Below are 27,795 nucleotides of genomic sequence, written 5' to 3' on the forward strand. Positions count from 1 at the left end.
AGTCAGAGAGGTAGTGGCAGGACCCTGGCAGGGAGTTCCTGAGCCACGTGGGGCGTGCTGAGCCTGGGTGAGTGCATGAATGTATGAATGAGTGAATATCTCAGTGACAGCAGAGAGACTAGCTGATGCTAGGATGTGTGACACCTCTGTCACAGAACTGGGAGAGGAGATAAACATGGGAGCAGGTGCAGATAGGTGTGTGGCTGGGGCAGGAGGATGAGGGAACCCAGCAGCCCTCCCCTCTCTTCCGCTTCTCTGCCCTGAGCACCCCAGGGGCAGTTCATGGTTTCAGTACTTCTAACTTCATTTCACTGGTATTGGATGAGGACCTCGTCACATGGTCCCTCATCTGATGTCTTGGAACGTCCCTGGGCCTCTATTTCTTCTGCACTTGATCATGCTCAGAGCCCCAGCTTCCTGGAATCTGCTGTCGACTGAATGATCTGGAGTCTCACGTGTGAAACTGCTCACTAGCTATACAAAAGGGCCCCTAAGGGGAGAATCATGTGATGAGGGGAAGGAGGGAAAAGTGCCTAGAGAGACAGCTGGGGTTAGGCGGCAGGAGGACGGGAATTATAGCCGGGGTTCTGGTCCCAGCTCTGCCCTTTACCACCTGTGTGACTTGGGCAAAAACTGAGGCTAACAGTACCTGCCCTGCACACCTCGCCAGGTTATCTAAGGGTCTAACAAGTTCATGAATGCAGAAATGCTTTGAACATTAGAAGACATAACAACCACAACAGGTACTATTTAAGGACACTCAATATATGCATGAAGCACAGAAAAGGGAATTTCCAGTGTACTGGTTGGAGTGGGATGGGGTAGGAGAAGGTTTTTACACATCATCCTGGGGTGGGGAAGACCTTTACCAAGTACCTGCTGTGTTCCAGACCCTGCGGTGGGCACTTGCTATGCGGCTGCTTTTTTAAACCCATGACGACCCCGATGAGAACACTTGGGTCAGACAAATCAAGTAATTTGCCTGAGGGCAAAAGCTCAATTGTAGAGCTGAAATTGGAATTCGGGAGTGCTTGACTCCCAGGCCCGGGGGGCTCCCCGCCCTACGATATACCCTCTTGGTGTGTTTGTGAGATGGTTTTATTGTTGTCCTTGGGGCCTGGGGATCTAATGCACAGCATAGTGATTGTAGTCAACAATATACCCTATAAACTTCAAAGTTGCTAAGAGACTAGATCTTAATTTTCTCACCTCAGAAAAGAAATGATTTTGTGACATGCTCGAGGCGTTAGCTAACGCTACAGTGGTGATCACGCTGCAGTATATAAATGTATGAAACCAACACCTTGTGCACCTTAAACTTACACAATGTTATATGTCAGTTCTATCCCAATAATTAATTAAATATTGTTGGCGTCAGGCTCAGCTTCTTTCACCACAGGCTGTCGCTTGGGCCCCCTGGGCAGGCTGTGTGGTGTGATGTCAGGCCGGGGAGACTTCCCTGAGAGGGCACCTTGGTTTGACTGTGAACCTGCGCACTGAGGCCTTCTTAAGAGAGTTAATAACACTTCATAAACATGACAGAGAAAGGCTAGCCTCTGAGTATTGTTTCAACGGGAACTGAGCCTGTCCTGAGTCATCTGTTCTGTCGTTGCTGTGCAGATGCTGCCACAATACCCTCTGAGCTCATGAATTAAGTGGCAGGGGAAGCAGTAAAGCAGGAGACAGGCTGCATGCTTACCTCTCTGCTGCATCTTTGGGACTCATGTGGGTCAGAGCACCAGGTTGTGGGAGCTGCAAGCCCCAGAGCTGGAGAGAGTGCTGTCCGATGTCTGTCCCAGCCCAGCAGGAAGCTGACTTCCTGGGAGGCTGGAGCTCCCCTTCCCTGTTGCCTGACCTCATTAGGAATCTCTTTATAGAAGTGACAGCCTCCATCTCTACTCCAGTCTTGTCCCAAAGGTGGGAGGTTGCTGGATGCTCTTGGAGGGGAATTAGGCTGTATTAATGATCTACCGCTACGTAACAGATCACCCCTAGCTCAGTGGCTTAAAGCAATGTTTATCGTCTTACATGGTTTCTGAGAGTCAGGAATCCAGGAGCTGCTTAGCTGGGTGGATTTGACTGAGGGTCTCTCACCAGGCTGCAGTCAAGATATTGACCATGGCTGCAGTCATCTGTAAGCTCACTCATGTGGACCTGGACAGACCTCGGTTCCCTGCCGGCTATTGGCTGGAGGCTTCAGCACCTGGCCATGTGGTTCTCTCCATAGGGCTGATCACAACACAACACACTTTCCCAGAGCAGGAAGGGCGTGTGAGAGAGAGAGAGACCGACAGACAGAGAGACACAGAGAGAGAGAGACCCACCTAAGAAGGTAGTTTCAGAAGTGACATTCCATCACTTCTGCGGCATGCTATTTATCGGTCAGATCAACCCCAGTACAGTGTGGCAGGGAATTAGAAGATGGGTGTGAACACCAGGATGCAGAGATCGTTGGGGCCGTCTGGGGCCTGACTACTACATAGGCCTAGCAGACACCTGTGCTGGTAGAGTCGTCAGGGAACTAGAAACTTCACCTGGGGGATCTGCTCTCCAGCTCTAAAGATGCTGTTACAGGTTTCTCAGCTAGTACCTTTGATACAAGGTTCAAGTCTCTGTAAATGGCTTACAAGGCCCTTGACAGTCTACCCTGTCCCCATCACCAATACCTCCAGTCTCATTTTCTGCCCTTCTCTCCAGTGACCCCAAATCCCAGCTATAGGAATGATTTGTTTTCATTTCTCTGTGCCCATGGACTAGGAATTTTTCTCCAGCAAGCAAATTTGTATCTCACAACCCAGTTTAAATGTACCATCCTTTGTGAAATCTTCCTAGGCAACTCCCCAGAAAGAGGAAGTCCCTCCCAGCACCCCAGAATCACTCTGCGTGCACCTCTGCACGGCACCGACACAGCCCACTTTTGGCAAGTATTGCTTGAGTGCCTTCTCTGTGCTGTGCTGGGGCTGGAGCCTAGCAGAAAACAAAACAGACACAATTCCTGCCCCATGGAGATTTACATTGCAGCAGAGACCAAGGGACCGCAAATAAGCAAGGAAGTGTGGAGTGCGTTGGAAGTTGACAAGTGCTATGGACAAAAACAAAGTGGGACAGAGTGTTCACGGCCATTCATCGTGCAATTGTTTGCTTCCATTTCCATACAAGTCTGTAAGCTCCTTGAGGGCAGGGACCATGAATATGTCGATCTTGCATCTCCACTGCTTGCACCGTGGGCATGTGGTGGAGGCTTGCTGAATAATGAATGTCCTTTTGATGGACAGAAGCTGAAAAGTGCCTGAGAGAGACAGGATCAAACCCCCAGCAAGCTTCTGCAGACACCAGGAGGACTGACTGGGGGAGAAAAACAAGAAGGATAAATTTATTTTGAAGATTAAAGACTGACTCCATACATATCCCTATGTTTTATAGACAGGGATAAAATGTGCATTTAAATAAAGACTTGAGTCTGTATATAATGATGCAGTTATTAGGCTGCATTTGGCAATGCATCCCCTGACATAAAGTTTTAAAAGCGGCCTTTTCAAACACTAAATTACCCTTTGGGTCTGCCAGCTCTCATGATAAATAAAGTGAAAGTCCACCTCATTACCAGCAGATTCATGGAGTGGGTTAACATCTGCTAGACTAACCAGTTCCGGACGCTGAGGAATGAAAGCTACTAGATGACAGAGTCTGATGGAGAATCAGGGGCTGCAGCCACATTTGCAACCAAGTTCATCACGCAGGGGTCGATGAGCCCTTGCTTCAAGTCACTGGGGACTCAGATCCTTCCACATTCTTACAACGGGGCAGCCTGGGGATGCCTTTGGCTCGGGCAGCTCCAAAGTACCAGACTATTTGGAGGCAGGGCTGGGGGAATGAGCTGGCGTGGAAGGGGTGGTGTGAGATGCCTTGGTGAGTTGAGAGAGTGGGCTTCCTGGGAACCTTGCCCAGCAGTCGGGCCCCTGGTGGGACGTACCTCTGCTGCTGGTCCATCGGGCCCAGGAGTGGGGAGTGCTGGTCTCCGTGGTGTGTTCCTTCCTGAGGGAGGGGAAGGGCTGGGACAAAGGAGTGGTTGCCCGGGTATGATGCTTCCCTGCCCCCTGTGAAGACCCCGGGGGGTGTGAGCCCTGTGACAAAGAGGAGGGACCAACCGGTCTTGCAGGAGATGGTGCACAGGCCTGTGTGAGCCAGGAGGAAAGGAGAGTGAAGGAGAAACTCCCACAGGCCTGATCTCTGCTCACCCTGAGAGCCCAAGCAGAATGGGCTGGTCAGAGGGCCTGCTGAGAGGGAAGAACATTTCAGGAAAGCATCTCTTTGAATTATAAGTGCTCTGGTTGGGGTGGTGGTGGAGGAAGAGAGTGAGTTGGGTACATAATCAGTTGACTGCTAACCGAGGACAGGAATGTGTGTTAACCAGATCATTCTAGAACATGGAGGTGGCTGTGTTTCCCAGTAGTGGGAGCCTGGGCCCAGAGTCACACAGGCCTATATTCAAAGTAGAGGTGAAAGTGGTCAGGTGGTTTAAGCACTTGGTTTTCGTTATCATCATCTACAAATTAAAATAATAATAATAAAAATTGTTTAAAATAATAAAAATATCACCCACCATTATAGGGTTGTGGTGTGTAAAAGTTAAGAGAAAAAACATATACAAACTGCCAGGGACATAGAAACATCCAGCAAATACTGGTTTTCCCTCTTTCCCTAAATCATGAGAGAGGCATCTTCCTCACATCAAATAATTCCTTCTCTCCCTTTCTCCCTCCTTGCCTTCTTTCCTTCCTCCCAACTCACCAGCTAGTATTCATATATCACTTAGCACATAAGAAGTGATGTATTACACAGAACATTCTAAGAAAAGCATTGGAATATACTGAAGAGCATATTGGTAGTAAAGGATCTGTTTTTTAGTTTTAATCCCTCAACACATCAGCGGCGTGTCCTTGAGTTGACTTGATCTTTCTGGGCTTCTTACTACTCATCTATAAAATGGGAATGCTAATATTTTACTATTATCCTCTAGATTATTAAAAGGTGCAAATGAGATAAGATGTGTGAAAGTGCTTTGTAAACTATAAAAGAAGACCCATTTTTCCATTAAAAATTATTTTTAATTGTGGTAAGGTACACATAACGTGAAATTTACCATATCAATCATCTTTAAGTGTAGAGCTTGGTGGTATTAAGTACATTTACAGTGTTTTGCAACCATTGCCACCGTCCATCTCCAGAACTCTTTGCGTATTGCAGAACTGAAACTCTGTACCCACTAAATAATAACTCCCCATTTCCCTCCTCCCCTAGCCTCTGGCGACCACCTTTCTACTTTCTGTCTTTATGAATTTGGACACTCTAGATATCTCATGTAAGTGGAATCATACAGTACTTGTCTTTTTGTGTCTGGCTTCTTTCACTTAGCATAATGTCCTCAGAGTTCATCCATGTTGTGGCATGTCTTAGAATTTCATTCCTTTTTTTTTTTTTATAGATACTTTTATATCATGTTATATAGTTGTAGCAAATATCTTTTTTTTTTTCTAATTTATTTATTTATTTTTGGCTGTGTTGGGTCTTCGTTTCTGTGCGAGGGCTTTCTCTAGTTGCGGCAAGCAGGCGCCACTCTTCATCGTGGTGCGCGGGCCTCTCACTATCGCGGCCTCTCTTGTTGCGAAGCACATGCTCCAGACGCGCAGGCTCAGTAGTTGTGGCGCACGGGCCTAGTTGCTCCGCGGCATATGGGATCTTCCCAGACCAGGGCTCGAACCCGTGTCCCCTGCGTTGGCAGGCAGATTCTCAACCGCTGCACCACCAGGGAAGCCCTTCATTCCTTTTTAAGGCTGACCAATATTCCATCATATGTCTACACCACATTCTGTTTATCTATTCATCTGTTGATGGACACTTGAGTTGCTGCCATGTTTTAGCTATTGTGAATAACACTGCTATCTATGAACATGGGTATACAAATATCTCTTTGAGACCCTGCTTTCAATTCTCTTGAATATATACCCAGGCGTGGAATTGCTGGATCATATGGTAACTCTATTTTTAACTTTTTGAGGAGCCACCGTACTATTTTCCATAGCAGCTGCACCATTTTACATTCCCTCCAGCAGTACACAAGGGTTCCAGTTTCTCTACATCCTTGCCAACACCTATTATTTTTTGTTTTTGTTTTTTGTGGGGTTTTGTTTTTGTTTTTGATAATAGCTGTCCAAATGAATGTGAGGTAAAAAAGAAGACACAGTGTTAGTGATTTATGTAAGTAATTGATTTAATTATAGCTCACCTCATTCAAAACAGAAAAGAGAGAGGGATTCTAAACCGATTTATTAAGATGAGGCCGCTGCCCTGGAAGAAGTCCTGGTTTAGAAGGAAGTTGAGGCTCTCACACCAATATGTGTACTGCAGGTCACTTACAGATGGTGTCCAAAAGATGGTTGGACAAGGGGAGTGGTCCATTTGCCTGGGGTGATAACCGAAGGGATGTGTGAGACTTAGTTTTTGAACAAGACCTTGAAGAATGGCTGAGATTTTGATACACAGAGATTGCAGAGGAGGGATAGACTTGTGGGTCGTCTCCTCACGAAAATAACATGGTTGAAGACACATCTCAGAAGCAGTCAAGTTTGTTCAGAGAATGCTACTCAAAGCGTGGTCCCTGGATTAGCAGTGTCAGCAAATCCTGGTAATTTGTTAGAACTGAAAATTCTTGGGCACCTCCCCAGACCTGTACTGAGCCAGAAACTCTGGGAATGGGACCAGGCAGTCTGTGTTGTAATATCCTTTGGGGGAGACGTATGCACACTCAGCTTTGTACAGGAGTAGAAGCAGATTAAGGGGGGTGGGGTGGGTTAGGGGTTAGATTATGAAGCCTAGAGTTAGGTTAGGGAGTTGGGCTCTGTTTACAATCATCTGGTGACTGCCCATTGCAACTGGAATAAAATTAAACTTCTCATCATGACCCAGGAGGCAATACGACGCCTCTGTCCCCCTCTTCCTCCTTCCTCCTTCCTTCTTCCCCGCATTCACTACACTCCAGCCACTGCACTCCAATGGCTGCCAAGCTCTTTCTTGTTCCTTCAACTTGGAATGTTCTTTCCTCTCCCTGATGGCTTCTTCCTCCTCATTATTTCGGTCTCGGCTCAGATGATGCCTCTTTGCAGATACACCTTCCCTGACCACCCCCATCATCCTCTCCTGAGACGCTATTTTTTTTTCCAGCACTTCTCGCTATCGGAAATTATCCTGCATTTCTTCCTTATCATGTTCACTATCTGCCTTCCCCGACTAGAGCATAAGATCCTCGAGTTTGGGTCTCGGCCCCGTTCACCAGCCTATTTCCAGTGCTTAGAACAAAACCTGACGCATAGTGAGTGTCCAGTATTATTTTTGTATTCAGTAGATACTGGGATACTCTTTTTTTTTTTTTTTAAGGATTTTCTTTTTTAATTAATTAATTAATTTATTTTTGTCTGTATTGGGTCTTCGGTTCGTGCGAGGGCTTTCTCCAGTTGCGGCAAGCGGGGGCCACTCTTCATCGCGGTGCGGGGACCGCTCTTCATCGCGGTGCGCGGGCCTTTCTCCATCGCGGCCCCTCCCGTTGCGGGGCACAGGCTCCAGACGCGCAGGCTCAGCAATTGTGGCTCACGGGCCCAGCTGCTCCGTGGCATGTGGGATCTTCCCAGACCAGGGCTCGAACCCGTGTCCCCTGCATTAGCAGGCAGATTCTCAACCACTGCGCCACCAGGGAAGCCCCTGGGATACTCTTAAGTGGTTCTGAATAGTGAAGTGACCCCCTCCAAGTGGGGCCCTGGGGGAATTCCTCTTCTGGATTTATGTAGAGGGTTGGCGGAACAGCAAGATTCTGAAAGGAGGGACAGCTCTCAGGGACCAGAGTGGACTTGTGAAATGATGATGGTCTAAACCCGTGGTTCTCACCTGGGGGCAGTTTTCCTCTCCCCCACCCCGGGACACCTGGCAATCTCTGGAGGCATTTCGGGTTGTCACGACTGGGGAGGGTGCTCCTGGCATTTCGTGGGTAGAGGCCATGGATGCTGCTGAACTTTGTACAATGCCCAGGCTAGCCCCCTCTAACGAAGAATTACCAGGCTCAAATGTCAGTAGTGCCGAGGTTGAGAAACCCTGCTCTAAACTAAGGTGGCAGTTGTGGGGATGGAGAGAAAAAAACAGGAGTGAATATTTTCTATTCCGCAGGGTAGGATTTTGTCGCCATCTGTGCCTACAGTTGTGACTTTAAATCTTTTTAGCAACAGACTCAGAAGACCCCAAGAACGGGAAATCCCTCTGGGGACAAGCACATGCTCCGTTTCTCTTCCCTCCTGTTTTTCACTGTTGCCCGCCCTGTCTTGCTAATCCTGTGTCTCTTTTTCCTCCCCCTTTCTTCCCCTCCTCCTCTTTCTTCTCTCGTTCCTCTTTCCCTTCCTCTTTCCTCTTGCCTTTTTCTTCTTCCTTTCTCCTGCTTTCTCTCCTTTCTCTCTCATTAAACTGCTCATTATAAAGATTTGAAGTTTACTGGGGTTGTGGTCTCAGTCCTTAATTTTTAAAGTGGGTAATTGCTTGGTTTATACTAAATTAAATTTACTAGCTTTTTACTTCTGTGGCATATGGCATCGGAATGGGACTGCTTTTTATCTCTTGCAGGTTAATGCTACTTCTTTTCCTTTGTCCTTCTATGCATTTTAAATATGCTGACAACAGCCGCTGAGTATCTCTTTCAGCCCAAAACAGCTCATTAGGGAACTCAGCCAGTCAGTGTCAAGTTGCCCAGAAAAACAAGACGTGGTCTGCTGGGTTCTGGTGTAGAACTTGAGCAGATTCCCCTCCCGTTGGAGAGCTCCCCTCCCCATCCTGGGCTGCTCCTCTGGGCTCCACGTGGCCAGGGCCATTGCTCTTCCCTGAAGGGGCCACCCCAACTCCTCACTGTCCCTCCACAAAGCCCAGCACACATGATTCCCCAGGGACACCCTGAGGTGCCCATGGATACCAGCTAACAAGCGAGTTAGTCTCCAAGAGAAATATGGTGCATGATATGGGTTTTTGAGGGAAGAGAGACCCAAGAGGTGTTGGTTTTGGTGAAGTGTCACAAAGGATGTTTAGACTTGTGCAGATTATGAGGGAGGCAGGGTGATAGGGAGGTTCCAGCCTCAGGGAGGCTGAAGAGGCAGTGAGGCAGAGTTCCTACCTACATTCTAGATGTAGACTCCATGAGGACTTTGTCTCCCCAGCACATAGAACAGTGACTGTCCTCCCCAATCAGAAACAGTCATTACAATGTGAGCTCGAATTTTGACACATTTTGTTGGTACGAATCTCCTCCCTTCCACCTTAGGAAAACAACACAAAAGAGAAGATGACATTATCTGAATATTTTTCAAATAAATTGGTGAATGAGTATTCAACAGAGCACTTCTCCCATGTGGGGCCCTAGCTTAGATGCTCTAACCCCATGTCCTCCTGGATAAATTTCTCTATCTTGTTCTGATGGGGATGATGACGGTGAATGAGAAGATCTATTACTTGTGCTTTGATCTCCTGGGAAAAGAGACAGATAACTCCAAGGTGGAAACAATCAAAGTAATGGCCCTTCGGATTTTTCTAGCCATATTCTTGCAAAGAACTCAAAACAGTTCTTATCTGTCCTTATCTCTCACTTGCTTGGGTGGAAGAGAGATTAGTATCAACCAGATGTGTCAGACTTCTAGCTCCCATCGTAATTGCCATTTCTGATTGGAGGTGACAAGCATTGTGGATTCAGGTGGGCACGACTCTCATTTATCACAGCTTTGGGTAAAATGTAGAGATAAGAACCCCTCAGTGGAATTATGGCTTAGGATCTCCCTCCCTAGAGTCAGGGAAAGAACTTGGAACAATGGTGACATCATTTGATGGAAATTGACAGGTGAGTCACAGACAACATGGAACAGTGGTGACTCAGAGGAGCATGGATTCTGTGGGTGGCACCTGCCAACTGCCCAGCTGAGCTCACCTTTCAGAGTCTGCCCAGCACATCGCTTGTGCTCTCTGCCCTCCCCCCCTGCCCCCATCACCATCTCCCCAGCTAATCAATGAGTCTTTAGAACAGGGGCCAGGGCTGCTTCATGCCTCTATGTCTTGGGTTCTCAAATGCATCTACCCCACTAGTGCCTGACGTCAGATAGGTGTTCAGTAAGGGCTCATCAAATTGAATCCCCCCTGCCCCACCACTGTGAAGTTGACCTGGGCTCAGTCTCCTCTGGAGTAAAAGCAGACCTTGCCTGGCATCCTTGTACAAGCTACACCCACTAAGTTTCTCAGCATCCCCCATCACTCCCCAGCCCTCTGCCTTCAGTCCGCTCTATCCTGTAACTTGGCCGGAAGGCTGCCACCAGCAGCTGTTACAGAAGACAAACGGCAACTCTGGTCCGCTCTTTCTGTCCCCCAGCCTGGCCTGGCTGTGTGCAGAGAGAGAGCCTTGAGTGTGGCAGTGCGGGGCACTGCCCTGCCACAGTCGTGCAACTGGTCCAGCCGGAACTGGCCAGGGGAACTGCCGCAGACCTGTGACCATGTGAACACAAGGGGACTCTCCTTCCCCAAAGACAACCCAGAGGGAAGTGGCAAGATCCAGGGAGAGAAAGGAAGAGCTTGGGGTTAACTGGGAATATCAGTAGGGTGTGCGGAGACCTTACAGAGGCCTTTATTCATACATTTTTTTTCTGGGAGGTCATCTCCTTTTATTAACTGTGGGAGTATGAAGGATTAAGGAATGGACCAGAAGGCGAATCGTGTTTGGAACGTGTGACAACTAACACGCATTAGGATCGAGTCTTTTAATGAGTTTGGAAGGCACATACGCCTAATGTTTGACCGGATCTGTGCTGAGTGAGATGGAGGACACCGGCAAAGAGGAGACAGGGTTCCCAGCCCAGAGAGCAGTCGCGCAGTACCAGGACGCAGCCCTCCGCACCACTGTGTGCAGACCCCAGTGCCCATCATCCCTCGGATGATTCCCCCTTGCCGCTCTGTGCTGCCTCCTCCACTCGGACACCCCCTCCTGACCTCCCTCCACGTCCGTGTCAGCTTGACACGGAGCCCCAGTTCTGCTGAGATGTCAAGCCCATCACACAGCCCCCCTCCACTTGCTAGAACCCAAACCTGTCAGGCGCAGTGCTTCCCTTCCAGCCATCTCCAGAGGCAACTGCTCACTCGGAAGAGAGGCAGGTGTAATTACCTGCTCCCCCCCTACCATTGTTCCCCAGGACAAGCCTCCGCTCACCTAGTGCCTGCCTTTCTCATCTGTGGCTTTGGCTCCTGGCTCACAGCCTTCCTCTCATCCTACCTTGGCTCTCGCCGTGGTCATCCTCAGTGCCCGTGGATCCTTCCCTCTCGTGCCACTGCCTTGGGGATCCTCAACATCCTCCCTTCCAGTGACCTTCTCCCTCTCCACGTCACTGTCTAAACCACACGCTGGATTGTGGCAACTCTTAGTCCTCTTCTGCCTCTAAAACCTTAATTTCAAAATCCCGCAGTCTGAAAACAGCATCCTCTGCCCCTAGCTCTTACCATCTTGCTCTCAATGCTTTTCCATATGTTCACAATCCAAGTGCCCCATGTATTCCTCAGGCCCTCTGGGCCAAACCATTTGGACAACTTTTTCTAGGTTTCACTGGCTTTCCCATCAAGTGGAAAGACCACGGTCCATCACTCCACTAATGCTCCTGTAAGAGCCTTCAATTCCTTTGTCCCCTCGTCCTGCCCACCCACCTAATAACTCCTACTGTTGACACTTCTGATGTCTGCCTGCTCTGCTCTTGTCCATGCCCCGAGGCCGCTTGCAGAAACACACCAACATTCTTCATTTCAGCTGGGCCCAAACAGAAATACATTTACATCTCAGAGCACCTATTCTAAGCTTTCACCTGAAACTACCCATCCCTTCTTTGTCACTCTTGCTCAGAAAGTGATTATTTTACCTCTTTTCAGAGGAAATAGAAGCTCAAGCTCAGTCTCTCTCAATGCCCTCACCCACCAAATCTGTCTAAAGCTCCATCTATTAGTATTAGTTAGACTTGCGCTGTCCAATATGGTAGCCGCTGGCCACGGAGCCCTTGCAGCGTGGCTAGTCTGGATTGAGATGTGCTGTAAGTATAAAATATACCCTGGATTTTGAAGCTTTAGTATGAAATCAAGAATACAAAATATCTCAGTGATTTTTATATTTATTAGAATTTGAAATAGTAATATTTGGAATTTTTGGTTACATGAAATATATTATTAAAATTAATGTCATGATTTCACCGGTTTCTTTTTACTTTTTCAACATGGTTACTGGAAAATTTAAAGCTGCCTGTGTGGCTTGCATTATATTTCTATTGGATGGCACTGAGTTAGAATTTAGGCTGAGCTATAATAACAAGGAGACCTGAAAATGAAGTAGCTCAAAGATGGAAGGGTCTTGGAGGCAGGTGGTGGTCCAAGGCTGGCGGGGGGGTGGTAGAGGCAGAAGCAGCATTGCCGTCATCAACATGTAGTTTCCTCATGTTCTTGTTGTCACGATTTGAGCCAGCAAGAAAGGGAAGGAGAGTCCAGGGCAAGATGGCCTGGAAGTGCCACGGTTGCGTCCACTCATACTGACGGCTGGAATTCAGCTCTGGCCTCCCCCAGCTGCAGAGGACACTGGGAAGTGAATCTGTAGTTGGGCCTCCAGGGGTCCAGGTAACACCGGGGTGTTCTGTTATTAAAAGGGAGAAAAGGAGAGGACACCAGGGAGATAGTGAGCAGTCTCAGCCCCGCCTCCTTCCCCCTTCCCCGCTGTCCCCCCTCCCAGCCCAGGTGAACCTGTAACCTGTGCCTCAGGCTCTTTGTTGACCAGCCTTTTTGCAGGACTTGCTTCAGAAAGTGGCCCCTTTCTTCTGACATCATCAGCTTCTCCCTCCCCTTCGGCTCCTTCTGAGCCCCTCTCATGTGAACTGAAGACCCTTCCTTGGGCAATGTGATTCACTTCACCTCTTGCCCTGATCGCTCTCCTTTTCTTGAAGACAAGCTGCTTGACTCCAGTCACTTCTCAGCTACTTCTCACCTGCGGCCACCTAAACACTGCCCGCACCTCTCCATGGGAACAGCTCTTGCTGGTATCGCCAGTGACCTCCTGATTGCCAGATCTCATGGAAAATTTTTAGTCCTTATTCTACTTGACGTCCATCCTCCTTCCCTCCTCTATCCCAACCACTCTGACTCTGTCTGTTGCATCAACTTCTCTTCCTCCACACTCTCCCCAGATGTTGAGTCCCTTGGTCCTAGCCCTGTCCCTCTCCTCTCCTTACTCTCCACCTTATGCCGGATCCAAATTAACATCACCACCCTAACCCTGTGTCTCCAGCCTGGATGGTTCTCGGGAAAGCCAGGCCAGCAACTTTGCTGCTCAACAGAGTACCCCGAACTTAATGAATACCACCCCGAACTCATCATTCCTACCCTTCTCCAGAAACAAAAGAGAACAGCCTTCCTCTCCCCTTACTCTTCATCTGAGTCAGCGATGTCACCATCGAAATGATAAGTGAAGCCAGAGCCCTTCTTATCTCCTCCCAGCTGCCCCTCTTGATTCCACCTCCTGAATCTCGCTTGAATCTGCCCCACCTCTTTGATCCTCATCACCCTGCCCCGCAGTACCTGCCTCATTTCTCTTTCCTGGGCTACTAACGTCACCCCCAAACTGATCTTCCCAGCTCCCATTTCAACTCTCGCCAGTATATCTACTATGATGTGAGAGTGATAACCCTAAAATGCAAATATGACGTCATTGTCTGTGGAAAATCCTCCTGTTGTTTTGTGTCAATTCCCTGGCGTGACACACAAGGTCCTTCACGCTCAGGCTCCTGTCCGTCTGTCCAGCCTCTCCTGCCAGGGGCTCGGGCCCCTCATGCCAGCTGAGCCAGTCAACCCAGGCTTCCTCATGCCTTTGGGGGCTCCCCACACGGGAACACGCTTCGTTGCCCTGCCTCTCCAGGGAAACTCACGTGCCTCCTTCAAGGTTGCGTCTTCTGTGAACCTGGCACAGTGCCTGGTAGGTAGTAGGTCTCACCATGTGTGTGTTGGATAAATGTATGAGGCCTTCCCTAAAACTTCCCTCCATCACCCGGAAGAGGTTGGTTTTCCTTTATCTGTACTGCCTTCGAAATCTGTGATTCTCTCTATGGGACCACTGACTTCATTTTACAGTAAAGGTCTGTCTCTCCCAGCACCCCTGCCAACTCCCAGGAGGGGCCAAAGGTTTGAGAGCCAAGGACCTGGTCTTAGTTGTCTGTGAGTCCCCAGCACAGTGAGCACCTGAGTGGCTTATGGCTGGAGTGTGGTATGATTTTGTCAATCACATACCATATTGGGTTGTGGCCACTTGCGTTTATGCTCATATCTTATCCTTTTCTATATACCTAGTACCTTGCTTAAGATAGGCATTTAATAGGTGTTTGAGGAATTAATCAAGGGATGATTGAATGAATGGATGCATTACTTATATCTGTTACAAATCACAGATTACGTGCTTAATGAATGATGCAGATAATAAGCGCTTTCGGGGGATTTGAAAAGGGCAAAATCAGCCGGGCTAGAGCAGTCCAGCGCTTGCCAGGGGCAGGGTGGGAGTGGGCAGGAGAGTGGGGCATCATTTAGGTAGGATTTAGATGTGGATAAAGAAAAGCTAAGAGCTTTCCAGGAAGAAGAGACCACCCGGAGAAAAGACACAGGGCAGAGTGACAGCAAGGACTGCCTAGGTGTTAACTAGGTGGTCAAAGAATTTAGTAGAATGTGAGCCTGGAAAGGCAGGTGGGGACCAGATTGTGCAGGGGGTAGGGGCCAGGCAGGTGAATCTGCAGTGTGGAGTAGCTGGATGAGTGCAGGAGAGACTGGAGGCAGGTAACAGGTTAGGGGAATTGCAGGAGAGAGGCTGGGTGGCGGCAGTGGGGACAGAAAGAAAGCCTTGGATGGGAAGCAAATCCCTTAGTGGTCCTTAGTGACTGAGCAGATAGAGTGGCTGGAGGATGGGGGGCGTGCAAGACAGCTCTGACATGGATGGCATGTGGGAAACTGCTGCTATTAATTGCAACGGGGAAGTCAGAGAGACCCCCCCACCATTCTATGAAAAATAAAGGGTTACATTTGGGACATGGAGTTTGGAAGGATCTCCAAGGGGATGCTTTCCTTTAGCAGCCAGAAACAGGAGTCTCATGTGTAGATGAGAAACTGAGCTTGGAGATAGAGATTCTGGGGTTATCTGCATAAAGCTGATAGTTGAGAATTAATTAATTCTTCAAGAGGAGAAAGTGCACATGAAGAGAAAATGAACTGAGGACTAAATCCAGAGTGTGAGATCTGGGGAATATGGACAACTAGGGTTATATAGAAGGGAAGGGAGCTAGGGAAGGGGGTTGGGGTGAAGGTGCTCAGAATGAAAATCAAAACAGTGTCATATCACGGATGTCAAAAGATGACACCAAGAAGAAGGTTCCAGTCACAAGTGCCTCAGAGAGCTTCAAAACTCTGAAAACCAAAGAAGGAGAACCTTGGTGATTTCTGAGGGTGAATCCAGAGGTGGTGGAGGCTCAGGATAGAGAAGATGCAGAGGAATTGGAGGCAGTAGGTGTAGACCACAGAGTTTAAGATGCTTCATTTGCTGAGGGGGAGGGGGAGGGGAGGGAGAAGGTAGGAAGGAGCCAGAGGAATAGTAATATTTTTCTCATAAAAGCATGTTTTAAAAATTGAGGTAACAAAGAAGATGTGGCACATATATACAATGGAGTATTACCCAGCCATAAAAAGAAACAAAATTGAGTTGTTTGTAGTGAGGTGGATGGACCTAGAGTCTGTCATACAGAGTGAAGTAAGTCAGAAAGGGAAAAACAAATACTGTATGCTAACACATATATATGGAATTAAAAAGAAAAATGGTTCTGAAGAACCTAGGGGCAGGACAGGAATAAAGACACAGACGTAGAGAATGGACTTGAGGACACGGGGAGGGGGAAGGGTAAGCTGGGACGAAGTGAGAGAGTGGCATGGACATATATACATTACCAAATGTAAAATAGATAGCTAGTGGGAAGCAGTCACATAGCACAGGGAGATCAGCTCGGTGCTTTGTGACCACCTAGAGGGGTGGGATAAGGAGGGTGGGAAGGAGACGCAAGAGGGAGGGGATATGGAGATGTATGTATATGTATAACTGATTCACTTTGTTATACAGCAGAAACTAACACACCATTGTAAAGCAATTATACTCCAATAAAGATGTTAAAAAAAACTGAGGTATAACTTACAGACAATAAACTGCATATACTTTGAAGTGTAAAATTTGATAAGTTTTGCCGTGCATACACCTGTAAATACCATTACCACAACCAAGATAGAGAATTTTTTCATCACCCAAAAAGAGTTTCCTGGTGTCACGTTTTCATTACTCACTCTCCTCCTTCCTACCCCAGCCCCAGCCCCAGGCAACTACTGATCTGCTTTCTGCACTACAGATTAGTTTGTATTTTCTAGAAATATATAAAAATGGAAACATACAGTATGTTGTCTTTGTTGTCTGGCTTCTTTCATTCTATTTTATTGCTGCGTAGTATTTCATTATATGGAGAGACCACAGTTTGTTTATTCATTCACCTGTTGATGGTTGTTTCCAGTCTTTGACTGCTCTGGATCAAGTAATTATGAACATTTGTCTACATATTTTTGTGTAGACAAGTGCTTTCTTTTCTTTTGGATACATACCTGGGAGTGGAATGGCTGAATTATACAGTAGATGTATGTTTAACTTCTCAAGAAACTGACAGATGGTTTTCTGAGTGGTCATACCCCATTTACAGCCCCATCAGTAGCATATGAGAGGTCCAGTTCCTCCTCACCAACTTGGTGTGGTTGAGATTTTAAGTGTTAGCTCTGCTAATGGGTTTCTGACAATATCCCATTAGGGTTTTACTTTGTATTTCCCCAATGATTAATGCTGTTGAGCATATTTCACAGATTACCTGCTGCCTATATAACCTCTTTGTTGAAGCATCTGTTCAAATCTTTTGCCCATCTTTAAAAATTGGGTTGTTTGATTTCTTATTGTTGAGTTTTGAGAGCTCTTTGTATATTCTGGATACAAGTCTTTTTCAGGTATATGCTCTGCATATGATATTTTCTCCCAGTCTGTGGCTTATCTTTTCATTCTACTAACAGTGTCTTTGAAGAGCAGACATTTTAAATTTTGATGAAGTCCAGTTTGTCAATTTTTAACTTCATGCGTTTTGCTTCTGGTGTCATCACATCTAAGAAATCTTTTTCTAACTCAAGGTCACAAAGATATTCTTCTAGAAGTTTTATAATTCTAAGTCTATGATCCATTTTGCATTAATTTTTGTATATAGTATGAGACAGAGTTTATTCTGTATATCGCATAAGACGGGATTTGAAGTTTTTTTAAAACACATGGATATCCAGTTGTTCCAGCATCATTTGTTGAAAAGCCCATTTTTTGCACTGCACCTTTGTTGTCAAAGTGAGTTGCCCATATATGTGTGGGTCAGAATAGTAATTTTGATGGAAGAATAGAAGTCAGCATAAAATTCCTCAAAAGCCAAAACAAATTTGGCTCTAACACTGATAAAGTGTTATCAGGCGAGGTGCCAGGCACTGGGGACAGAAAAAATGAAAGAGTGAAAGTTAAAGACTAAACCGATAATTAGAGTATAAGATGCATGGGATTCTATGAATACACATAGTTGGGACACTTGATCAACCTTTGTGTTCAGAGGAGGCTTCCAGAAGGAGGGGAGGTCTGAGCTGTGGATTCATTCTGAGTAGGAGTGGTGAGTGAGCAAAGGTGAGGAAGCAGGAGGAGGAGATTGAGCTAAAGTATTTGGCACACAGCAGCACTGTGTGTGTGTGTGTGTGTGTGTGTGTGTGCGTGCGTGCACCTTAGATGGTGCTATAGGAGTTAGGTGGTTCAGTATTTCTAGAAGCTGGAGACAGATGAGCAGAGAAGCAGAATATAAGCTTCAAAAGCTAGAGCCAGCTCTTGTCTGCCATATCAAGTAATTCATTTATTTGGAGATTGGAAGCTAAAAGCGAGGGTTTGTACCTTAAAGGGATCAGTCTGGCAGCTGTGTGTGGGAGTGATTGTGGAGTGCTGGGTGGTGGTTAAAACTCTGGTGACACAACACTGTAAAACAACTGTACTTCAATTAAAAAAATAAATAAAAATCAAAACATTAAGAATAAAAAATAAAAAGTGAGAGTTATGAGGTTGCAGTGAAATCGCTGAAATGAAAGGACTGAACTAGAACAGCAGTGTTGAGACCAGAGAGGAAAGGAGTGATTTGAGAAATCTTGAGGAGGGAAAATCAGAAGCAACCAGGAGGTGAGGAATTGGGGTGAGGCCGTGATGCCTGGGTAGCTGGTGCTGCTGTTAACTAAACTCAGGAGTATAACAGGGAGAATGCAGGAGAGAAGAGGGTGGGTTTAGTCTGGGTTTTACTAAATTCAGGATCCTCGTCAGACATTTGCATGGAGGGATCATCAGGCAGGTGGACATAAGTCAAGTACCCCCATGGAGGTGGCCGTGAGCGAGATCATTTAGGAAGCCCCTGGGAGTGAGGTGAGAAGAGGGCTCTGCACAGCCCCTTGGGGTTCCCCGGTATTTAAAGGTCAGGCAGGAGAAGTGTACCTTGAGAGAATGGGCAGAGAAGTAGGAGGAAAGTCCCAGGGGTGTCGTGCCATGGAAGCCACGGAAGCTGAGGGTCTCAGACACAAAAGAACACCGGGGACCCTCAGATGCAAAGAGAACCAGAGAGGTGACCTGATGACGTGGTCTAGTGGCTCATGGGTTGGACCAAGGCTGCCGTTAAGAGCTGGGTGATCTTGGGCAAGTTGCTTAACCGACCTCTTTCTCAGTGTTCTCACCTATAAAATGGGACAGTAAGCTGTAGGGTTGTGTGAAGATTAAATGAGGTGATACACACGGTGTTCTTTGAACAGCACGTGGCAGATACAAACAGTCATGCCAGCTCGGGACGTAATAAGACAAGGAATCAAACGTGTCCACCAGTTTTGCAAAAATGGGCTATTGAAGGTTATTTGCCTTGTGAGTACAGTTGAGTGGGTGGTGGGGACAGAGGGAGAGTCCAGGGTGGGATGAGGTAGAGTTAGAAAACGTTGATCCATCACTGGAGAAGCCTGACCCGAGTTGCAGATGGGGTAAAGGGAGGGCCGGAGGGACATGCTTGGTCCGTGTGGTCAGTGGAGGGTCCCGATGGGAGGGGAGGGCTCTGGCCATGTTTTAGTGGAGGGGAATGAGTGGGTCTGGGACAGACAGTGAACACAAAGGAGAGCAGGGAGGCGTGGTGAGGCAGAGAGCCGGGCCTGGGGACCTCCTCTCACAGGACCCCCCTCATCTGAGCCCAGTGGAAAGAGGTCGGGGCACAAAGTTGAGGCAGTTCACCGAGAGCGGCCTCGGTTTAGCCAGCCCGTGGGCTGAGAGTGAGGAGGTGAGAGTGGGCAGTGGCTAGAGGTGAAGGCCCGTGGTATGGCCTGAATTGTATACCGTCCCTCCCCACCCAGATTCATCTGTTAGCATCTCAACACCCAGGACCTCAGGATGTGACTGTATTTGGAAGTAGGGTCTCTAAAGAGGTAATTAAGTTAAAGTGAGGTCGTATGAGTGGGCCATAAGCCAACATGACCGATATCTTTCTAAGTAGAGGAGATTAGGACACAGATATGCACAGTGGAAAGACCTTGTGAAGACACCAGGAGAAGACGGCCATCTGCAAGCCAAGGAGAGAGGCCTCAGAATAAAACCAAACCTGCCGACACCTTGGTCTTGAACCTTTAGCCTCCAGAACTGTGAGGAAATCAGTTTCTGTTGTTTAAGCCACCCCGTCCATGGTGCTTTGTTATGGCAGCCCCAGCAAACAGATACTCTGTAATGTCAGAGGACAAGGATACGATGCGTGTTGCCCCCCAGGTGAGGGGGAGGGTGTGAGTTTGCGGAGAGAGCAGCCTGCACAGTGGTGCGATTGCCTCCAGCAAGATGACTGGCACCAACAGGGGTGAAACGAGGGGCACTGGGAGGACACGGGTGAGTGAGATGCACGATGAGTGATGGTGAGGGGCTGGGGCCCCAGGGAGCAAGCAGCCCGGGGCTTGGCTTGGGAGCAAAGCCAACCGATTCCCTGGAGGCTCACATCGCCTCCTCTTCTTGTTAGCACAGGGCTCTAACAGCTGTAGGCGCGTTATAGATACTGCCTATAAAGACTCTCCAGTAAAACCTCTTTATTCCTGCCCTTAAAGAGGTAAGAGTTATCGAAGTGCTTCGAAATCTTCAGCAGCGGGCCTCTGGAAGGACCAAGGGATTAAGGAGGCTGATTTTCCATCTGAGGGGTCAGTTGTGGGCTGCTGAGAAATTGTGGAGGGAAGGCAAGCCCCGTTCTGATGGCCACAGGTGGGCAGAGAGCAGGAAAGCGCCAAACCTGGGAAGGAGGGCTCCGCACAGGTCCTCTGCCCTGCAGGCCCGGGCACAGGAGCTGCCCCCAGTCCACGCCTAGTCTAATGCCTACTGCACCGGGCGCAGTGTCTGCTCCTGGCTGTAGGGCATGAGAATACAGTGGCCTTACGTTATTTATTCACTCAATACCATTCATTAAGGGCTCAATGAGTATGTATCTGGGATTGCACAGTTGCAGAGATGAATAAGGCATGGCCCTCGCCCTCAGGGAGCCAGCTGTCTAGGGGAGAAAAGATGGACAAATAGGCATAATAAATAATAGAAAGTCAGAAGTGGTTACTGTCTGAAGACAGGTACAGAGAAGTTTCTGTGAGTGTTCTAAGAAGGGGGAATTGATGTGGGATGGGGAATCTGGGGAGTTTCAAAGGAAGGAGGGATCGCTCTGGGCTTTTAACGTACAAGCTAGATGAGGAAACGCACATGGAAATGGAAAGCTAAATACCCCTCCAAGGCAGTGCGTGGAAATCCAAGGAGAGCACTGGGCTGGGGAGTCAGGGGAGACTTCTTGGAAGAGGTGGTCTGAGGTGGGCCTTGTAGGGAGAGGGGGAATAAGAGGCAGGGCCAGTGTCAGTAGAGGCATGGAGGAGGGAACATAACAGGTCAGCCCAGGTCCTAGCTCAGAGGCGCTGTCCCCAGGGAGATGGAAGGGATGCCACGGGTAGAAAGGTGTGGAGGGCCTGATGCCATCCTGGAGGCTCGATTGGGACCAACCCTTCAGACCATGGGGAGGCCTAAAGGGTCTGAGTGGGTCAGTGATCACACATCCTCCCCTGGGTGGTCATGGCCACGACCACTAGGGGTGAGTAAGAAAGCACCCCAGTGGGAAGCCCCAGCCTGCCAGCCCTGGGGGAGGCGTCCTCTCCAGAGTGGACATAGGCGTGGGCCCAGAACATGGAGGGACGCTTGGGTGGAGGTGGGCAGAGTCAACAGGCCACCCTTTCCTTGGCACGAGCCTTAGAACTCAGAGAGGTCCCAGCAGAGGGTAAAGCACTTGGCTCGTGGGGAGAAAGGCCAAGGGAAATGTGAGGGCTCGTGGCTCCCTGGGCGGGAAGGAGTCATGAGTCCATGTGGGTTGGAAGAGTCATTGCAGAGTCCCCATGGCTGGAAAGGGGGCAGACCCTGGTCCCTAAACACGTCTCCCCGTCTCAGCCTGGCCTTTGCTGCAGAGCCAGACCACCCCCAGCCCCGACCAGCCTCACTGTGGCCGCAGGTTGACTTGTCTGCAGGGCTGGGGGACGTGCCAGAGGACACGGCCCCTCCTCAGGCAGCGGCTGGGGACTCAGCATCCTGGCCCAGCCCGACGGCCAGGCCTGGGGATGAAGGTTAGGAGCAGCGGCTGCACATTCAGTCCTGTGCCAGCGGCTCCCCTTCGCCCCCGGGCCCCGCAGGTGAGGGCTGGACAGCAGGGGCGCGGCTCGGTAATGCCTGTGGGGGACACGTTCCTCTGACGTCCCTAGAAGGCCTGGGCCTGTACCTCATCCTCGCTGCCCCCAGCCCTGGAATCCGGTTCCTGTTGTCATCCTAATTATTCTCATCCCAGTATGCTTGATGCCAGCCAACCACCCAGTTGAGGCTGTTCCCAGCCAGAAATTAATTATTGTCTAAAACCTAAAACCTAATGAAAAGGTGGGGCCCGGGATGGCAGGGGGGCTGGGAAGGGAGGGCGGGACTGTGGATCTTCATGAGTTGGTGAGCCCCTGCCAGGTGCCTCTGAAGGCAGAGCCCTGAGTGCTGAGCACCGAGGGGACCTCGTGTGCCCCTTAGTGTATCATTCCCACATTCTCTCTTCCCTGCCATCCCCTCTCCACACCCCCGGCCATGATCCCTCTGTCTCAAAGTGTGTCTGGTGACGCTCCGTGAGTTCATCGTGTGGTGTCACATGGCTGGCTGATGTCCTGCGTGTGAGGGTTTATACTAATTAGCACATTGTCTTTGTCACCTTGGGCTGTCATAATAAAATACCACAGGCTGGATGGCTTCAACAAGGGGCATTTCTTTCTCAAGTTCTGGAGGCTAAAAGTCTGATGTCAGTGTGCTGCAGGGTCAGTTCCTAGAGACAGCCTGCTTCCTGCCTTGGGGGTGGAAGAAAGTGGGAGGGAACCTTCCCTGATGTCTCTTCTAAGGACGCCAATCTTAAGCGATCAGAGCCCAACTCTTATAGCCTCATTTAACCTTAATTACCTCTTAAAGGTCCTGTCTCTCTTAATGCACACATTAGAGCTTTAACAAAGGAATCTGGGGGGACATAATTCAGTCCATAGCACACACCTATTTTTTTGAATTGAAGTATAGTTGGTTTACAATGTTGTGTTAATTTCTGGTATACAGCAAAGTGATTCAGTTTTATATATATTTATTTCCATCATGGTTTATTACAAGATAGTGAATATAGTTCCCCGTGCTATACATACAGTAGGACCTTGTAGTTTATCTATTTTATAGAAAGTCATTTGTATCTGCTAATCCCAAACTTCCAATTTATCCCTCCCCACTTTGGGAGGTGATTGGGTTTAGGAGAGGTCCTGAAGGTGAGACCCCAGTGCCCTTTTCAAAGTGACCAGAGAGCTTGATCTCCCTCTCTCTGCCGTGTGAGGACATCGGGAGAAGACAGCCATCTGCAAACCAGGAGGCAGGACCTCCCTGGAACCCGGTTATGCTGACACCCTGATCTCCTACTCCCCAGCCTCCAGAACCGTGAGAAATAAATACCACCCACTCTGTGGTGTTTTCTTACAGCAGTGTGAGCTGCCTAAGACACACCTGCCTAGCCTACTCCCTTCTCAGTAGCAAACCCCTGGGAAGATGAATTTCTTTAGAAGGAATATGCCCTGTGGTTAAGGATGCAGGGTCCATATGAAACTGACCTGGGATCCCCTCCCTCCTCTACACTCACCAGCCCTGTGAACGAGGGCGGGTCACTTGACCTCTGTGACCTCTGTGACCTCTGTTTTCTCATCTCCAAGTGAGGATGACACAGATAACACCCTTATCTCACAGAGTTGTTGCAGACAGTAAGTGAGACTAGGTAAGTCCACTAGGACTTACCCTGACGTTGTCACTGGATAAATGTGTACCTATTAACATGAGGCTAGTATCCCATGGACCCGGTGCCTCTTTCCCGTGACTCGTGCAGGATGGCACTGCCAATTTCCGACACTTTAGATGTCTCTTTTCTATGCTCCAGGGCTGGGCTAACGGTTTCTATTATATTTTTAACAGTGAAACTTTTTTTTTCCCACAACATGTCTTTTGGAGAACTCCGATATCTAAAACTGATGGATGTGGAGTTGTGCTGGTTGAAATTGGTGTGGGGCTAGAGACCTCCCTTCAGCCTTCCCCTCTGCTTCTTGAAGGAACCCAGGGGCCTTCCAAGGAACACCATTTGAGAATCGCTCCTCTGGGCTGCCCCACTTCCCTTCTGTTCCCAAAGTCTTCCTTTCCTGGGACAGCACAGTGTAATTGTTCACATTTCTGCTTCCTAAGTAACCATCTCATTCTGGTCTTGCTTCCCTAAGGTGACCTGGGTAGGAATTGTAGGTGTCTCTGGGCTCTTCAGTCATACATTTACCAGTCCTTTGTCCATTCCCTAAGGGGGTTAATCCTATCAGGTGTGCATGGACTTTGCTACTTAACTCACAGAAGCCTACTTTATTGCCTAGTTCTTGGGATGCACCTCTGTGGCCCCATGTATGGCCAACCCGTGTAAATGAAATCTAATTTCTATTGTTCAGTAAGGCTATGCCTATAAATAAATCCACAAATCAGAAAAAAAGTGCCTTGTCATATTCTGTGTCCTGGTTTTGGTTTGGAAAATGGGTCACAGGAGATATGGGAACCTTATACAGAAAAGATGGAGTAGAAACTGGGTCTCTGTCCATACCAGCCACAGAGATTCAAGGGTCACATGTCAGTGAAATCTATTCGGTTTGATTCTCTGTGTTGCTCTTCTGCGGCTTCAGCCTCTGCAAGATAAGCTTGATCTTTATTTTTGTAGCAGCTTTATTGAGATGTAATTCATATACCACACAATTCACCCATTTAAAGTATACAATTCAACGTTTTTTAGTATATTCACAGAGTTTGGCAGCCATCTCCATGATCAATTTTAGGACATTTTTGTCATCCCCCAAAGAACACAATGTGCATTAGTGGTCACTCTCCATTTCTCCCCAGCTCCCTCACTCACCACCGCCACTGCCACTGGGCAACAGCTAATCTACTTTCTGTCTCTATTCGCCTATTCTGGACATTTCATATAAATGGTATCTTTCAACACATGATCTTTTGTGTCTGGCTTCTTCAACTGAGCATAATGTTGTCAAGGTTCATCCATGCGTGGCATACATCAGTACTTCATTCCGTTGTATTTTTGAATAACATTCCATTGTATAGATATACTACATTTTTGTTCATTCACTCACCAGTAGGTGGACATTTGGGTTTTCCCACTTTTTGGCTATTATGAATAATGCTGCTTGGAACATTTGTATACACGTTTTTTTTTTTATTATTTAGACAGAGTAACTTTATTTTTATGACATATTTTATTTTTATTTTTTTAATTTGAAGTATAGTTGACTTACAATATAGTGTTAGTTTCAGGTATACAGCATAGCGATTCTGTTATATATATATATTCTTTTTCAGATTCTTTTCCCCTATAGGTTATTACAAACTAATGAGTATAGTTCTCTGTGCTATACAGGAGGTCCTTGTTGGTTATCTATTTTATATATAGCAGTGTGTATATGTTAATCCCAACCTCCTAATTTATCCCTTCACCCACACTCCTGGGTACAAGTTTTTGTGCAGAGATTTTCAATTGTGTAACTTCCTCTACCAAGAGAATGAATGATATCAATGGCTAGATTTACTGAGTGTCTGCTGTGCACCGGATACTGTGCTGAGCACTTCACACGCATTATCCATGTCATCTTCACTGGAGCCCAGAGAAGAGGCTCTCTCCCCATTTTACAAGTGAGAAAACAGAGGTCCCGTAGCTAAGACGGGGCGGGGCTGGGATTTGAACTCAGGTTAACACGTATCCTTAATACTGCTTCCAGGAGTTGGGCAGCTATTGGTACCACACCACTCCAACCATTCACACTGATGGTCACACTGATTAAATTCTGATGGTGTACCACTTATATACATTGTCTTACAGAATTCTCACACCACCGCCATGAGGTTGTCTTACTGTTCCCCATGTTCAGTGAGGACAGAAGTTCATAGGAACTGTGTAGCTCACTAGGTGACGCGTCTCATCGGGGTCAGAGCACGGACAACCAGCGTTCAGCAGGACCCTGCAGCTGCTCCTTGATACCACAGGTCTCCCTCTCAAACCCGGCCTTCTTCAACCCTAGATCACCTCAAGGAGAGTTTCTCATATGCCCAGAATACCATTTTCAAAGGACTGCTGCCACCTCCCTCCCTTTGCACACGTGTGCCCATGTGTGCAGGTAAACCTAGATCCAAGGGTATCGCTATGCCTGAGCCTGGGGACCTCTTACAGGTGGGGCCCCTGGTGGCCTGCCATGGCATTACAGTGTTCCTGAGGTGGCTAGCCACATTAGCGTTCACTGCTACACCTGGCTACAAACCTAGACCCTTAGCGTGCAGAGGACTTGCTCTGGGGACAGTTCTGAGGATGGCAGGGTGGAGGTGGAAGGCGGCACTGGGGGAAGACTGGAGCAGCAGGAGGCGTAACAGTAGAGGGTACCAACTGTGTCCATATGGTTGCCTGCCCACAGCTGCTATCTTGGACGACCCCATGGAGTGCAGCAGAGGGGAGCGGCTGTCCATCACCCTGGCCAAGAACCGCATCACCCGTGCTCCCGAGAGGCTGGGCAAGGCCAAGGTCGAAGTGGACATCTTTGAGCTTCTCAGAGACAGCGAGTACGAGACTGCAGAAACCAGTACGTAGCATGGGCAGGGCTGCCCTCTGCTTCCCTTGCTGGCAGAGGAGGGGCTGGTGGTGTGAGCCGCACCCGTCGCCGGGCCTGTGATGTAGATATTCCCAAGAGAGGAAGAGAAACATGCACCAGGAAGCCCTATAGGGCTTAGTCTAGACAAGATCCCAGGTTTGGTTGCAAATCATGTGTGGAGTAGAATTAAGACAGGGAATTCATTCATTCCTTCATTTACCCACTCATTCATTCCTTCATCTATTGATTCATTCGTCTCCTGGACATTTTGTACACAGATCCCTGAATGAAACCTTATATGGGATTAAGAAAGGAGAGACTCAGCCAGCCCCAGGGAAGCATAGTCATGGCTCATCTGTTTCCTGTCTTGCTTTCTTTTGCTGAGGGCAGCGTTGTGGGAAGAAGCTGAGACTTGGGCTGGACATCAGCCACTCACTCTATGGGTAACTTTGGACAAGTCAGTGATTCTGTTTAACCTCAGTTTCTTCATCCGTAAAATGGGAACGCTAAGGTCTACTTTGCAAATCTTGCAAGTCATTGTGAGATTTAAATGACTTGCAATATAGGAAAATCCTCTGTGAGTTGCAGTGCTTCACATTCATACTCAGTAGGTCACTCCAGTCACACTTACGGAGCCCCTCCTATGTGCTGGGCACTGCTTTTAATTCTCCCAACAACCAGAGAGTTAAGTGTTATTATTCCCACTTTACCAAAGAAACTGAGGCTCAAAGACATTGGATAACTTGCCCAACCCCAGAGCTAGTCAATGGCTGAGCAAGTCCTGGACCCTGAACTTGCATCACGACCCTGCAAGTCTAGTGTCCCATCCACTCCACCTCCCCTGCACTTCTCTGGTGTGTGGCTGGTATTACTTTGATGACTTTACAGGATGAGCTTCCAGGTTAGTGGGGTGGTGGCTTGTAGCTAAGCTGGAGATGAACAATTCCAGTTCAGAGGGAAGGAGGGGGAGACCCTCAGCCCAGAGAGATGATGGCCTCCGTTCCCTAAGGCTCTGGAGTCCCATCTCCTCCCTTTCTAGCCCATTTCAACCTTTAATGACACTCAATGGCAAAAGCAAACCAAACTAAAGAACAACTCGCTCAAATATACATGTCAGACATCTGGTCTTCTGCCTGTGGGTCCAGTGATGCTCTCATCTGGGTTATTAATATTGCAACAGAAGAAACACATTTACACTGGCTTAAGTACAATTGGTAGGATATTGTATGGATCCAAAGAGAGCAGGACGGGAGGAAGGCAGGGGCTCTCTGTCTGTCTCACAGCGTCTTTAGTGCTCTCGTTGTATAGGATCCTTGCTCTTCCCTCTCTGCT

The 27,795-nt window shown here is 48.1% G+C and overlaps 1 protein-coding gene across 4 annotated transcripts in view; it reads left to right on the forward strand.

Moving 5' to 3' along the window:
• GRIK4 (glutamate ionotropic receptor kainate type subunit 4) overlaps window positions 1-27,795 on the forward strand; it is a 440,922-nt gene that overhangs the window by 240,094 nt on the left and 173,033 nt on the right. For 3 of the 4 annotated variants that reach the window (XM_057553865.1, XM_057553866.1, XM_057553868.1), the window contains exon 3: window positions 26,290-26,454. The exons of the other annotated variant lie outside the window; for it this stretch is intronic. In XM_057553865.1, the coding sequence (XP_057409848.1) occupies window positions 26,290-26,454 (165 nt within the window). The remainder of the gene's footprint in view (window positions 1-26,289; window positions 26,455-27,795) is intronic. 4 annotated transcript variants of the gene reach the window in all.

Source organism: Balaenoptera acutorostrata, chromosome 9, assembly GCF_949987535.1.
Source record: "Balaenoptera acutorostrata chromosome 9, mBalAcu1.1, whole genome shotgun sequence".
Lineage (NCBI taxonomy): Eukaryota > Metazoa > Chordata > Mammalia > Artiodactyla > Balaenopteridae > Balaenoptera > Balaenoptera acutorostrata.